Source organism: Pieris rapae, chromosome 14 (assembly GCF_905147795.1).
Source record: "Pieris rapae chromosome 14, ilPieRapa1.1, whole genome shotgun sequence".
NCBI classification, from domain to species: Eukaryota; Metazoa; Arthropoda; class Insecta; order Lepidoptera; family Pieridae; genus Pieris; species Pieris rapae.
The window spans coordinates 7,820,515-7,836,448 of record NC_059522.1 but is presented as its reverse complement, the minus strand read 5'-3'; the positions used below and the strand labels follow the sequence as shown (position 1 = coordinate 7,836,448).

The window sequence follows — 15,934 nt, the reverse complement described above, 5'->3', positions numbered from 1 at the left end:
TGTGAAAAGTGAAGAAGTGCCATATGTATCACCGTCTCCGTGAAGAGTTGCGGTCTTGAAGATCCATCATTTCGTTTCCGGTGCACCAATTATTTTACGGATGATGAAGACTAATTGCTCTAATAGTTATCATTAAATCAGACGCCATACAGTTTTCTTTCAAAACGAAACTTTGGATGGAGATAATGAAAGATCATAATGATTTTAAATGTTTATTACATGTCTTTTCGTACTTATGAGTAACCTTATCATAATATCACTTCTTACATTTATAAAGTAATAATAAAAACTATAGGTAGGTAGGTATTTTTATGCACACAATTTAATATATTACAAAAAAGTTTAATAACAAAATTGACATTTAACGACGTTTATTTTTACAATTAAATTGAAATGGTTATAAAATTGCGAATGCAATTAAAATTTTACACAACTTGATTTATAATAATGGGAAAACTTCAGATTTTTACTTATTAACTTACGATTCGATTTAATGGTTTAATTGGATTTTCGGCCAGGTAAAGATGTCTTGGTAACAATAAGTACGTACAAATATAACTATTTTAACACTATACACTAAAAAATATGTTAGTTATCGTTAAACAAATTCTTTACATACTAATTTGTTATATACGAGAGTTATATTTATCTCGTAACTTAAAGTATAATGGAAGACTATGACTTTGCTGTTTATTTTTAAGGCACGCAGAATTCTTAGTTAAATAATTAAATACAATGTTTTATACCTAACTAATAGTATATCTAAATGACCATTACCTGTTAAAGGAATATTTTAATGATGATGGAAAATAATCTCAATATATATGCGGGGTTTTTGGTGGGACCAGAAAGAAAAGAAACTTTGGAAATATCGAAAAGTAACCATAAAAAGGAATTACAAATGTAACAAAAAAAGTTTCTTAATCATTACAGAAATTTGAAGATCATTATTAGAACCCAATGCGTTTGTATGCAATTTCGATAAGATTTATTTCCGTACTGATTTCTACAAATACTGAACGTTGGGTTCACCATATTGGGAATCACATACTACAGGCGCTGGTTGGCGGATGACGTTTTCAATTTTCGGTTTCCTCGCGATATTTTCCCCCACAATACGAGTCTAAACATAAATAATAATCCGTTGGTGCACAGATTTGAATAATCTACGTCAAATTTACGGATCGTATAGTTAATAAATTATAGTTATCATATAAAGAATGCGTGCTCTATTCAACATTCACAATCTAATATAATATGGCACTAAGTGCAACATATAATTTAATATATTGGACACAATCGTCCCTCTCTGTGAAATACTGCCATAGATGTCATACACAAAACTTTACAAACTTAACCTAAGGGAAGACCTATCTAAACTAATTCAACTGACCACAAATTAATTAATAGGAACTTTCGATCACTCATAAACCACATACAAGTTATTATAATACGTCTTATAGCGATAAAATAATCTGACCTGGGTCGCACGCCTTCAATTTGACTTATGGTGTTGTAAAATACTGCCTGATACAGAGCATACACAACATCATGATCATAATGCTATGCTCATGGTATAGAATTATTTCAAATTTAAGACAAGCGAAACTTTGCGACTAGTCAGATCAAATTAATTTACTATACTTTAAATATTATGTATCACAGATAAGGCGAAGGAATGAAGGGAGTGTCACCACGGTCTCCAAGGCTTTTCTTCTGCTGGTCTTCGAGTAACTAACGCCAAAGGTGATGATTCCTCTGTAGGTGGTGGGGGTGTATCCCAGCCTGAGCTAGCAGGGGAGAAGCAGCGCGGCTCTGACGCGGCTGATGATGCACCTCGAGGCGACAAAGGTACAAGTGAAGGTACGGCGTTTAGGGTACCAGCGTTGACGCCAGCTGGAAGGACCAGAGCGATGTCTCCGTTCGGTAGACGCGTAGGCACCAAGCGTACACCGGAACCCGCACCTGCTAGAATTAATTCATCATTTAAAATCAATTCATACATTATTAAAAGTAGCATATGCAGAATTAGTTGTGTTGTGTAAAAAGAGAGATCTGTGAGAATTAGAAATTATATTAAAAAAAGTGTTATGAATATTTAATAATTTTTAATAATTAGGGATTGTTTACAAAAATTTTGTTTTGTAAATTCAATCAAAGAATCTAAGGCAGATAAATATATCGTTTGATGCTGCCAGAGAAAAGACAACGTGTGAAACATGTAAGTAGACATTACATTAAAATGTGTAAGGAGACTATAAAAATAAACCCAATAAATTTTACCTGAGATGAAAATGGCAGAGTGCTGAGGAGGATTAACATCTTCGACATCGGAGGGAGGAGTGGGTGCCGCAGCCGGTCTGTTTCCTGTTGTATTAACACATCCTTCCAAGTGTCTCAATAAGCGCTTCTTCAACCCAGACTCCAGACCCGGGAATTTCGCAACCTCAGTTACACAATGACGATATCCAGCCTTGAACCTGTCAGGTGACCCGGTGCCTTCCGTTCGCAAACCTTCCAAATGCTTCACCGTCATCTCCAGAATGTCCGCCTTCTCAAGCTTCGAATGCCTGGCGGGCTGTAATAAAGAATCAGTTAAGAATTTCACGGTAATTTCAAACGCGTCAGCCATTACGAGCAGTAAGGCAAAGTGCTTTTTATGAGACAAGTAAATACTTACGTCTTTTTTCATCGCATCGAGGATCAGCGCCTTGAGCTCGTTGAGACAATTATTGATGCGCGCGCGACGCCTTTTTTCCATTATCGGCTTGTTGCTCTGTAACAAAAGTAATTCGTTAAGACTGCAGCAAATTGTATTGGAAATGTTAATGTTGCAAGTCATTCAATTTGCGTTTGATTGACGCTCATGTACTTCACTTATAATGTAGTAACATTAAGTCACTCCTTTTGTGTCTGTCTGCATTGTGCAGCATTCTGCACGATGTGTGTCTGGCACTGGAGGCTGATAAACTTGCCAATTAGATTTAAAAATGATTATGAAAACGATTCAGAAATCTGAAGCCAGGAGTAAAGAGGTTGTAGCACCACTGATGTATTTATTATTTTTATTCGAGTTAGTACATTTATAGAACCAGGATAATAGATCACGAAAAAAATATTTTAAAAAATTCCATCTCATTCGGCAGTTTCATATTAATTAGTAAGTGAAGTCTGCAAGATTATCGAGACACGCGTGACGCCTCACGCCGAAGACATTAGCAACGATCACGCTGCGCTGGTCAAGGTGAAGGTCGATTCACTGGACGTGACATTCAGTCACGCGGGTGACACGTGACTTCATTACCTATTAATCCATGGATGTTAGAAATTCGCTATTTATTGAAAACACCTAACATTCAAGGGCGACTTTAAACCAAAAGCGTGGTAGTTCCTCTGAATGCAGAACGATTGATTCATTTCAACGCATTCGATGTAAATTGTCAATTGTGAATGTATGATTTAATTAAGATGACATTTAGTCCATTAATGCGAAAACCTTGCTCATTATTTACACATCAAATAAGGCTAGACTTAAATTGTATATTGTATTTAAAATCGCATTGTCCTGTCAAGTTATATGCAAATCTCACATCTTGTGGCATTGAGATAACATGAAGCGAACACGATATTATAAAATACAAAAATTATTCATTTTGCCAGTTACGCCTGCAGGCTGCGAGTGCAGGAACAAACTGATGCTTGTCACAAACGATGAAATACCAAGATAATACAATAATAATTATGATGAGTTTTAAGCAGGCGCTTCTAAAATAAAAACAATATGATTTATGTTTATTTCAATAAAGAAAGCCTTTGCGACATAAAGTATTGTATATTTGTTTTCGCATATTGGCTCTTAAACCTTTGTTCGCTACATTCAAAGATCAAACGTCGTATGTATCGAAAATCGCAATACAGCGGGGAAATGCTGCCATTTTTGATTTTCTTCTTATTTTTATGATAACTATGTAGGTTAAGAAAATAATAAATACTGTATTCTTGATTATTATCAATAAAAATTGAGTGTATCAAAGTCTACCAATGTATGTTCAACTAATGAGTTATCTAGAGAGTGACGTGTATGGATTTGTCATGTAGGCTGAGTTAAATAGCATAAACGACCTTGTGACGTCATTGAGTATGGCACGTGCCTGACAGCAAGTTAACAAACACTTTAGTCACACTACGGATTGTCCGAATGAAACTCGCTGATTTGTGCTAGTATAAATATAATTAAGCACTATTTTCATTAGGTATATTCTGATATTTTGATCAAATTTTGCGTACATGAATATCATAATACACAACTAAGTATTAATTTTCTTTTTAAAGGCATGTTGATAGACAAAACATTAAATACCTACTTATTTGAAGCAAATTATGAAACAAGGATTTGAAAGTACCAGATCAGAGCTATATATTTATATATTTAATATTTATAAATATTCAGACGTTTTACGTAACTCTTGGCGAGGTAGCCCGTACGGAATTAAATACCGGCGCCGTCTGGCACACGTGTCTACGATCACTATTCAATCTCCGGTGGTGCCCGGTGACACATATACAAGGGAATATGTGTGTTACCGTAAAACAATATCACACTGGTATACAGTATATATAATTTATTTATTTATTTATTCACACTTCGTTGCTAGAAAGAAACACAAATAACACAATATATATAAATTACAAGGGATGCAACGGGCGGCCTTATCGCTAACAAGCGATCTCTTCCAGGCAACCCTAGTAAGAAAAGAAAACAATTAATAAAAAAAATGATGAGTGCAAGAAGTGCATAACCAGAAGTTATATAAAAAACAAAATATATTTATATATAGTATTCTTAACATAAATTATGATATTTCAATGTGTATAATATCTTAAAATTGTAATTAATGATTTCTTGGATATATTAAACACACATACATAATTGAATCTGTAAGCTATTTCAGGGGTCACTTTCAACTCGTTATTTTCCACATGTTGGCACACACCCAGTGTAAGATAGTATAGTTTATATATACATTAATTTAATAGTCGTATTTATTAGGTCTACAAACAGAGAAGAAATATTTATTTTTACTTATAACTAATCCTTTAATAGTCGTTATATAGGCTTGTTTAAAAAAATGCTGATTGACGACAAAAATGAATATTTCATACTTAGATATAATTAACATAATATTGCAACAGAGTGAAGTGTTTTTTGAATAAAAAATAGAGCGTACCAAAAAGGCTTCCCTGACCTAGGCAAACAAATTTAAAACAAATAGCTGAATCCCAAAATATTCACAGTAGGAACAGTGCCAAGATATAATCAATTGCACAATTTATACCCACTTCTATCAATTAGACACCGAATGACAATATTGGTATGTACTACGTCTATCATGTTAGAAAAACAAATGAATAATTTAAAAAAAGAACCATCAGAGGAAATTGTTGTTACACAATCTCTTGTAAAAGGATATTGTCATGTTTACAATCTGTGGATCAATTATATTTTTATAAATTTAATTTTTAAATATGGAACAAGAATATATTTTGATCCTCTGAATACAGATGTCATGTATGTTGTATATACATTTAAGATACCACAGAGGCAAATGACAGAGACGTCTTACAGCTATGAAGACTATGGCGCTTTTAAATGGTCACCCTCAAAGCAAGTATTCAGTAAATTGGCACAATATAGCATGCCCTCCCGATGTATGCGGGCGCGCGTGCCAATGCGTGGGAGCGATTTCCGGCATGCTCACGATTCGCACCAACGCCCGCTAATGACTATATGCATAACTATGTGTAACAACAATTATATTCATAATCTATGTATTGTCCGTACATTACATATTAGAGCTTAGATAAAGGATAACGTCCTATGATCACTTTTGAATAATTAAAATTTTGTTAAGTTCAGTAGCGATTCAATTGCATTCTCAGTAGAAGCCCGTCATCATAGTGGGCGGTCGATAACGTGCGTAGGCGCATGCGACTGTGACTCTGTAATCTTTGATGCGCCGCGCTCTTAGACGAGTGCGCCTCACCTTAAATATTTTCAAGCTAATCTCTTATTATCCGTTCATTACGTTGCTTTTAAGGACTACAGTTCCTAATTCAAATACACGAACGATGTGTAAAATCGGAAACTCATTTAACATTTTTTTAAAACTTTGAGCAGCCCTCTGTATACGCATGTAAACCAAAGGAAAAATCTATGTGAACAATACGGGTGGCTGAAGAAAGAAAGTAGAAAATGTATGCTTTCTCTTTTTTACTGTCAGCCTATACTTGGAAGATACTCAAAAGTATTCCTAAATTACCGACTCGGAAACAGGTTTGAAGATTCTATGCGCTTCTAATTCCACAACATGGCTACCATTCCGATCGGCCACACATAATTCAACGTTCATAGTGGGCGACTGTTCCCACGTCAATTAGCCTACGGGTACCGGGTGCCCACTCCGTCCACCCACGCGGCGTGAATCATGATTGTCTGGCGCTTCAGGGCTGGCAAGGCCAACAATTTCATGGGCCCTTGAGATTATTACCTTTTGATTCTGTCTTTGCTAATAGTTATCTGTGGTTGTTATTAATTTTATCCTGTTGCCTCCAAATTTATTTTCTATTGTAAAAAATACTGTTGAGTATATCTTATTTGCATGCTATCTCTTATTAGCTATATTATACGTTTAAATTTCAATGAATATATTATGATATTTTATATATAATGGGAGCCAACATAGCGGCACTTACAGCGTATTTTTCTTCTACAGATAAAAAAATTGTCTTTTGTCTTTTCATAGACAATAAAATTATCGTTTGACGTATTCAGTTTGGTATATGGTACCAGATAAATAGTATAATATAATGATAAAATAAAAAGATTCTTTTATAATAGAAGATTACATGATATTACAAAACACGTTCCCAGTTGCCACACTCGTTTATTACTTTTAAAGTAGGTGAGGTCTATTAGCTCTGGCACTCTAACAAATTACATTTAATTCTTTACGGCTTTTATTGGAATTCACTAATTAGTGGTACGATTCAAAGATCAAACTTCATTAGTGAATCAAAGTTTCGTAATATAAAACATTCTTCAGGCGAATTAAGAGAAATATATATGATAGGAAAGGGAGCTGGCGTTATGGGAAGTAATATAATTCTTATACGACTTCAATTAATTATTTCCCAAAAATAATTTAATTGTTTTTATAATAAACATCAAGAGTATACTGTAACTACAATGAAGAGTGTTTTCAATATAAAAAGGTATTAGGAATGCTGCGACATGCAATTCCATGACGGTTCTCTTTGGGCACAGACTACTAATACAAAAAAGTAAATAAGTAAAAAAATGGTACAAGCATTACTATATCTATACGTTCGAACTAAATAATGTTTTGTTACATTCGCATTCGCATGACATAAGAGTGACGAGGACAAAACATTTAATAGGTAGTAATTATAGTACGATAATGAGTAAAGGAGTTAGTACTAAGTTTTTAAACTACGGTTCAAACTGGCCTATATTTGTATCAGTTACAAATTTTTAATATAATTAATTCACTTATTTTTATGACTATAATCATAACACTTATGATTATAGTTATGAAATATTACGAATATGACTTGAAAAATTAGAAATGGTCAAGCTATCTTCATATTATATTTTACTACTAGTAAAATTACTTAATTACTATTAAAATTACCTACCCCGAGGTTTACCTGGAAGCGATGGCATTATGCAATAAAGCCGTATGTTACGCAACAAATTGTTGATCAACTTAGTTTTTAAGCAATTTGATTATATTCTTTCTTGTGAACAACAAATAATTGATGTACATGTCATCTTCATTACCTCTAGTATCAAAGTACTTTACAATAAGGAAGAAACATGACTAAGCAAGTCCTAGTATTTTCACAGCGTTTTTCAATCGAGTGAATCATTTAACTATTTCAAGATAAAAATCATTATACTATATTAGTTAGCAAAGGCAAAGATATGATTCACTGGAATTCTTTTCTTACGCCCGGATTATGAAAAAAAAAATGAAACGTTAAACCAAATTCTGGTTTTATTGAAAATTTTTACTTAAAAACTTTCTTGGTGCTTTCCTCGATCAACCAATAAGGATCGCAAAACAGTGAGTAATATAAGCATTATTAAAAGTTGAATTTGATTTTATTATGTTTATCGTTATGTATGTATGTATATTTATGAAAATACTGTATATTTGTGTGTTACAAATAGTTAGAACTCGACAAATATTCAATTTAACTTTATATTAGGAAGATTATTATTAAGATCTCGATCCAGTTCTATTTCAGAAAGGTTCTAAACGGCCCTCCGACTTTAGTACGATAACTTTAGTTTAATTTTTCTATATTGAGGCTAAAGACAAATAAATAAATATAAAATACTATCAAAAGGATAACCGCTATACTTAATAGTTGTATAGCTCTCGAAGGACACTATATTGAATAATAAAATTAAATTCTATCGAAAAAATATCGCTTCTATGTAAGCCTACGAACTCACCTATGAATTGGTACCTTAAACAATTTTATTCTTAAAATATTTTTCCCATAACTATTATTTATCTCAACGTATTCAAAAGATTTGCTACATGTAATAAGTAGGTACCTAAGCATTTACACACGCGTTTCCAAGTCAACCTCACGTTTACTCGTAATTAGGTACTAATTGTTTCTTTGTGTTAAAAACTTTATGCGTAGGGTTGTCTAAAACTTGTTAATGTTAATCTTAAGGAATATATGTATTATCTGATTTTATAGAATACCTACCTAATAAAAGGCCTTGAATATTTATTATATACTATTTTGATTAATGTTTACGACTCCTCAAAACTATATCGACTATAAATATTTATTTATTTATTTATTAATCCTTTATTGCCTTATACAAAAACACACATAACAAAAAAATAAAAAATAAAAAAAACAGTAACAAAAGATATAAGGCAAAGGGCGGCCTTATCGCTTACAAGCGATTTCTTCCAGGCAACCCTAATGAGAAACACAACGTTAAAGAAAAACCATCAGAGGGTAGAGTACAAAAAAAATCAATTAACAAAAGCAACAAAAAAACAAAAAAACTAAAAACTTAAACTTAGAACATGCGTTACTATAACTAATTGAATATAATAAAACAAAATCAAAGAAAAAATAGCAATAATAATAAATAAAAATAATTATAGACAAAAATTTAAAAGCAAATAAAAAGGTTAACCTATAAAAATAAATATATATAAGCAGAACTAATTACGAGGTAGAAAGAAAATGATCAAAAAGAAGCTTTTGTATGAATAAAAACTTTTACTCTTTTGTACATATTATTAAGATAGCGGTATATTTATGTAGACACAAGAATTGGCATTACAAAAATATTTTTTTGTATACAGTTTATATCCTCCATTTGTTTTATCAAAATTATTATAACACGGAACTGAAGACGCGGATGTTCATACTACCTATTACCCAATGACTAGATAACAACTAGACAACAATAACCAGTATGTACTATTGCAAGCTCTGACGCAAATCGAATGAATATTTATATCATCTATGGAAGTTTTTTTTATTAAATACTGGTTAGTTACTAAATTCAAAGACGGTTTAATTTGGAGGGAAATTCCTAGAATTTTGAGTCTTAATTTACTATGGGTTTATTCCGCCTTGATTGAATAAAGGGACAGAATAAAAGTGTAGTTTGTGATCACTTTACCAAAAAATATTAAATTAACAGCGGTTCGGGCGCGCCATTTAAAATAACTTTATCTATATCAATCAAAATAACCTTCTCCTGGATTGAGAAAATAATGTATAAGTTAGTAAGAATAAAATTAAGCAATGTTTGCATAATTAGGAGTATTGCTGATAGAACAAAACTTTATCAACTTAAGACATTGTAATTATTTTTGTTAACTTATTTTTCAACGATCCTTTATATTTATATGTTTGTGCTCATTATTAAATAAGTTGAAAAACAAAAGAAATTTAATAAACTATTCAAACTACTTACTCTTCTATTGTCTCCTTTTTTCTGATCTCCACTTGAGCTCATGTTGGCAGGATGAGCCTGCGTGCCAGCCACACCAGTCACCATAATGTCAATAATTGTCACCAATTCACGAATGTTTATTCTACCTAATCACTGCATCACACGTAAAGTTTACGGTTAATTTAGACACACGTCTGTCGCGTGCAAGCTTCGGCGCGCGACTGAATTTTGAAGCTACTTTGCAAATGCATTTTGCAGCTCACGACCGGCGGGCGTCGTAATGCCACAGCCAACGAATTGCAGCTGGGATAGCGTTCCAATTTCAAAAAAGCATTGATCATTCTTTTTAATTATTAGGTAAAGTTTTTATGTAACATTACACACAGATTACAGTTATCGCTGTAACTTTCGTAAGTACGATAAATAACACTTAAAAATGGTTTTAACTCTATAATATTCAAAATAAAATTCTATATAAAAACTAAATTATACGTAGGTATTAAATTAAAAAAGACAATACTTAATCTAAGGGTATTTCTGTTAGCACATCTGAATCTTAACCCACGACAAGCCATAACTTAGACTAGCTGTTTTTCTAAGCTATGTTCTCATATCATTATCTCGTGGCTCTGCGCCCGTCTTCCACGGGCGGGCACGCGTCGCAGCCACGAGGCAAGCGAGGCTTCTCTCGCGTGGCACGTGAACGGCCTCAAACGCTTGATCACTCCTCCACAACTCCTGAAATAACTGAAAAATCAGTCTTCAGAATAATTAGTATAATTAGAGATTCTTATCATTTCATGAAACCTATGGAAGTAATTCACATAATACAAACATCGCATATTAAAAAGAAATGCATTTAATTACGATACATGACAGTTATTTGAGCAAAATATCCGTGACCCAGTTTGTTGTTTTACAGTTTTAAGACAGACAAATACAAACATAATCAAAGATTTGTGTTACGTGCAATTTTATAAAGTAAACAGTAGGTATTTTTTTTAGTATGTTTTGTAGTTTATCTATGATTAAAAAAAAGATATTGTCTATAATTGTTTCCCATATATATAGTTCACATAGTTTTCAACGTAATGAACATTTGCTTGCTTATCCCATTTAAATTTACCGTGTACGTATTTATAAACGAATCTTGAATCGAAATTCTACGCAAAGCATTCCGAATTATGTCAATTTTGGCTCCAAAGATCCGGCCGCAACAAACCTAAAATTGTTTTAGATGAAAATCGTCATTTAAAGATTATTTAGTCCATATCTACACGCTCCAAAGGCACAGATCAAAGCGGACCCCGCGTGCATTTAGAATCTACTTTGCATACTATTATGCAAGGACCGGCGACTATCCTAATGATGCGTCTTACGAGATGTACCGCGATTTTCTTAAGTAACCTGCATTCCACGTATAGTTATTTCTTTTAGTGTTCATGTAAATTACCTTTTAATTATGTTAGACAAATCTGTCCACCATTATGAGTGGCAGAAAATGCGTAAGTTTATATTTTTTACCACCCTAATTTTTTTGTACCACATTCTTGCAAATAAATTATTATTTTATTTATCAACTGTTAACTTCAGGATAAAAACCAATCCTGGTAGACTGCTGTACATGAACGTAAGCCAAGTGAAAAGGCCAAGGATTACATAAATGGGTTTCGGAAGGTCTTCGATAGATTTAACTGTCGAATTGGTTCTGAAATAGTTTAACTAGGTTCCACATAGTGGTGGTGCGCCAACAAGTGCCTTATAATAAGGTTTTATTACAAAGGCATTGAGAGTGTCTATGGGCGGCGGTATCACTTAGCATCAGGTGAGCCCTGCCCGTTTGCCCCATTCTAAAAAAAAAGACGAATTTTCTTACACAATTTTCAAATTCATTTCACATGCACACTAAACCATCTAAGCATATGCAAAGGTTGCTCAGACACGGTTCTCATTACCATTCACTGAGGTCTCCATTTAAACTCGACACGTTTAACGACGTCCGAACATCTTGAATAGCAAAATATTCATTCCTAGTTTGTTTATGTATGGAATTCGTTTCAGAGGAGAATTTCAGACGTTATTTTGCATGTTGTATGTAGAATTCATGGATTGAATTAAAAACAATTCAATCCAATTTTGGGCATTAAACCTACTTAACTAAAAGGAATAAGTTTAAGCAATTAAATATTATGACACTATCTGGTCAATATATTCTTGAAGCCTTGTTCATTGTTGTATGTACGAAACAATGTAAACGAAAACAAATACTGACTATAACCAGTTTAATACGCGAAATAGAACTAATTTGAGTGTACAACCAACCAGGCTCTTAACAACAAACTCCCAAGCGAAATTAGAGAATTATCACTAAATAAGTTCAAAGCCCTCGTTAAAAGTAAATGAATCAATAAAACTTTTTATAAATTTGACGAATACTTAAATAATCCTAATCCTTGGGATTCATTTGCTCTAGTTCAAACAATTTGTATGACTCAAAACTTAGCGATTAAAAAGAGTGGCGGAAAGTTTCTTGCCAGTTCTTCTTGCCCGCTCTACGCCCTTGATTTGCGAACTGGTAGTAACTGTAAATTTACAATCGTTTTGATTTGTTTTTTTTTTGACGTTCATAAGTGTACTTGTTTACCTATATGACTAAAGATATTTTGAGTTTGAGTTGCAACAAAGCAAGCAAAATTGCATCTGACTGATAGAGACTGGTAAAAGACTAAAGTAATAGAATCAATTATGAATTATTCAATTTTTTAGGTAAAGGACGAAATCATCTTTTTATCATTTTCTTGTATCTAATAGGCGTCATATGGGAAGAAGGCTCATCTGATGTTAAGTGATATCTCCACCTATAGACTCACTTTTCTTGAAGGCCCCTAACGCCCAAAACCAATAACCTTTCTCAATACATTTTTGACCATCTGAGATAGACCTCTATACCAAATAATGAGAAAGCTGTGCCAGTAATCAATCGACGGATTGTAATAGCTATCTGTCGATACAAGCTATCCATGGTAGGTCGGATCGGTTTATGTGGATAGACCTTTGTATGAAAATGACAGTTCAACTGTGCCAATAATCAAAGTTTTAATATTATTTGTACAGTTTTATTTAATTTATTCGGCTTATATCTATAATCAAATATCAGTGTAAAGTGCGAAGAGATTGCATTCTATCCGTCGCCAAAAATGGATTGTCTTCGTGGGGTTGAGTTATTGGGATGCAGATAGAAGATCGATCAACTCTCACGGTCTGATTTGTGTATTTAAAATCACAACCAAACACTAAGCACACTCAAAGTTATCTCAGACAAAACTAACAATTTATAAAAAAAATATTCTCAGAAAACATTGTGCCGTTAATTTTTATAATAAAATAATGTTACTGTTACAGTTTAACGGTCCAGATATTTTTTGTCTGTGTAAAAAGCCGCCTGTATTCAAAAGCCATATAAACAATAGAACTTGATCTATTTTCAAATGTTTTACGACCAAAACTGGAGCAACTTTTTTTGTTGTCTTTGGGTTTTTTATTTGCAATTATTTGTCTTTTATTTGTTGCTAGGATTTTACCGTTTTCATCCCGAATGGTTTTTTATTTAAACAATGTTCCACAGACCATCATAATAATAGGAACTAATTTAAATGTCGAATTGAAATTGAGATGTAAGCGTGTCTGGTATTTTTTTATAAGTATGCGTGTTTGCAAATTAAAAAACCTTTTAAATTATAAATAAAACAAAATAATGATACATCACCAATTTGAATGGTGGTCAGCATAATTGTTAACTTTTCGCCTGCAATTTGTTACAGCTAGTAATTTCTCCTTCGACAAAGGTAGTAGCAATAAAACTTGTGCCACAACAAAAGGGTTCACTTCTTCGAAACATCGCAGCGGTCAGTAAATAATTGGTGACGAATAAATAAATAACCAATGAGGCGAATGGTAATGTGTATCCGTCCGAAACGAATTGTGAGTTGTGGAAATAATTGAACGTGGTGTCGGTACTCATTAGCCAGCGACACAATAGGTGTCTGGAGAAAAAGATACAAGACGTAGAAAACAATGAGTGTTAGGTAGGCACGGGTGAAGACCACATAAGAACACATGAATTATTTAAAATGCTTTTCTGTTTTGGTAGGTATTTGAGTTTAAAATATAGTGCAAACTTTAGTCTTAATTATAAAGGGCTAACTAAGTAATTGGTATGAAAATCTTTTTTGTAGTTCAATCTGATGACTGATTTTAATAATACTTACATTACAATTTACATCTTGGTACGTACATTTGATCTTGGTGACTCTCGTATGTCACCTTTAGGAAGAGAGTCAGAAACGAGACTTAGTGTGAATTTTGTCAAAATCTAATTACTAATGTGACGGGCATTGGTACTCAGATTTTGTTCACGCCAACTGTTGGAAATTGCCGTCTAGAGCGAGACTGATCTTATCGGGCAGGCATGTAATTAAAATGCAGATAATTAATTATTTATAATGTAATCTTAAAAACATTATAGAAATAAAATAACTTTACCACGGTAAATAAAATAATTTATATGATTAAACTTTAACATTTCGCCTTATTTTATCGGTTAAAATGTCATTTTAAACATTTTTGTTTAGTTTTACTTTAATATATTAAGAACTTGAAAATATTTTTTTCCTTTCCCTTCAACACACTCAATCTTTCTTGCAGTGTCATATAATAATAATATTTTTTTCCAACAATTACTTTATTAAGTACATTTCTATCTGGCTACACAAAGAAAACAATAGAAACCAGACTTCACAAAATTTAACAAGAAAATGCATTTAAATACGGTTATTTAAACGTGCCTAAGTCGCGACTCAGATGAGCCCTTATTTTTACATTAGCGTTTCTGAATATCAGCATCGTCTCGACTATGAATCCTAAAACCCCAACAGCATCAATAATACCTAGTTTGAACAGAAATGGACATGCAAAACGAGCATTTAGTCCCTAACCATCTTGCAACCGTTAATTTTTATGATGCAAGCATTCAAATCCAAAAGGTAACGGGCGAAAATATTGTTAAAGTCATAAATGCCCATTTTGTTCCTTTGGCGGCTCGTAAAACGACCTTCGTTAATATTTGGTATTTAAACAATGAAAGCGACGGGTTGACTATAGGACAATACCCGCCAAAATATTTAGCAAAAAAAGTTGAAATTACTTAACAGTTATTGCAAGGGTTCGTTTGTTGGCTTTTTATGCAACTTTATGGTGGAGAAAGGCGTGCAATCGACACACTTCTCAAAAAAAACGCAATAAAATGGCATTTTTTTTTAGTTTAGGCTTTCACTTAGAAGCTGATTTTAATAACGTTTCATTAAAATTGAAGATGATCCATGATAAGGATAGACTAGAATTCATAAACTGATTTTTTGTAAACACCAAACAAAAGAACATCCTAAATGAAAACTTTTGATAAATTTAAACTAAGCAAAATATGTTTAACATCCCGCGTTCAGAAAAATTGAAATGCAGATAATAAACAAATAAAACACACGCATTATGTAAAACATTCTGCATGCATTAAGTGATAATAAAAACAAGTGTTAAATTTTGACACCTCAGCAATTTAAATATTTGTTATATCAGCGCATCTCGATTCAAAGAATGTTGCACCTGCACACACCAAATCGCTGCATGAAAATCACGATTCTGGCGTAATTACACACCTTCCAATCTCGTAACGTGATAAATGCGTAATAAAAAATTACTCGGGGTGAAAACAAACATTAGTTTTTTACGATAATCGCTTGGCGTCGCGTCGGTGATACATTTTCGGTTCGCTTCGTGTTAGGTTATAATTTCTTCGCGCCAATGCAAAAAGTGTATATAATAATTTTACATTAAGTCAAAATCACTGGTCCTGAT

The 15,934-nt window shown here is 32.9% G+C and overlaps 1 protein-coding gene across 2 annotated transcripts; it reads right to left on the bottom strand.

The window, feature by feature from the left end:
* Positions 1–201: 201 nt before the first annotated feature.
* LOC110998041 (protein hairy) lies at positions 202–10,256 on the bottom strand. 2 transcript variants are annotated; one of them, XM_022266462.2, is made up of 4 exons: positions 10,046–10,256; positions 2,681–2,776; positions 2,284–2,578; positions 202–1,968 (listed from the first exon to the last, which is right to left on the bottom strand). In XM_022266462.2, the coding sequence occupies exons 1-4, from the start codon at positions 10,127–10,129 to the stop codon at positions 1,691–1,693; spliced, it is 753 nt and encodes a 250-aa protein (XP_022122154.2). In that variant the 5' UTR covers positions 10,130–10,256; the 3' UTR covers positions 202–1,690. The 2 variants fall into 2 exon arrangements, with proteins under 2 accessions (XP_022122154.2, XP_022122155.2); XM_022266463.2 differs by having other exon boundaries at positions 202–1,965.
* Positions 10,257–15,934: the final 5,678 nt, after the last annotated feature.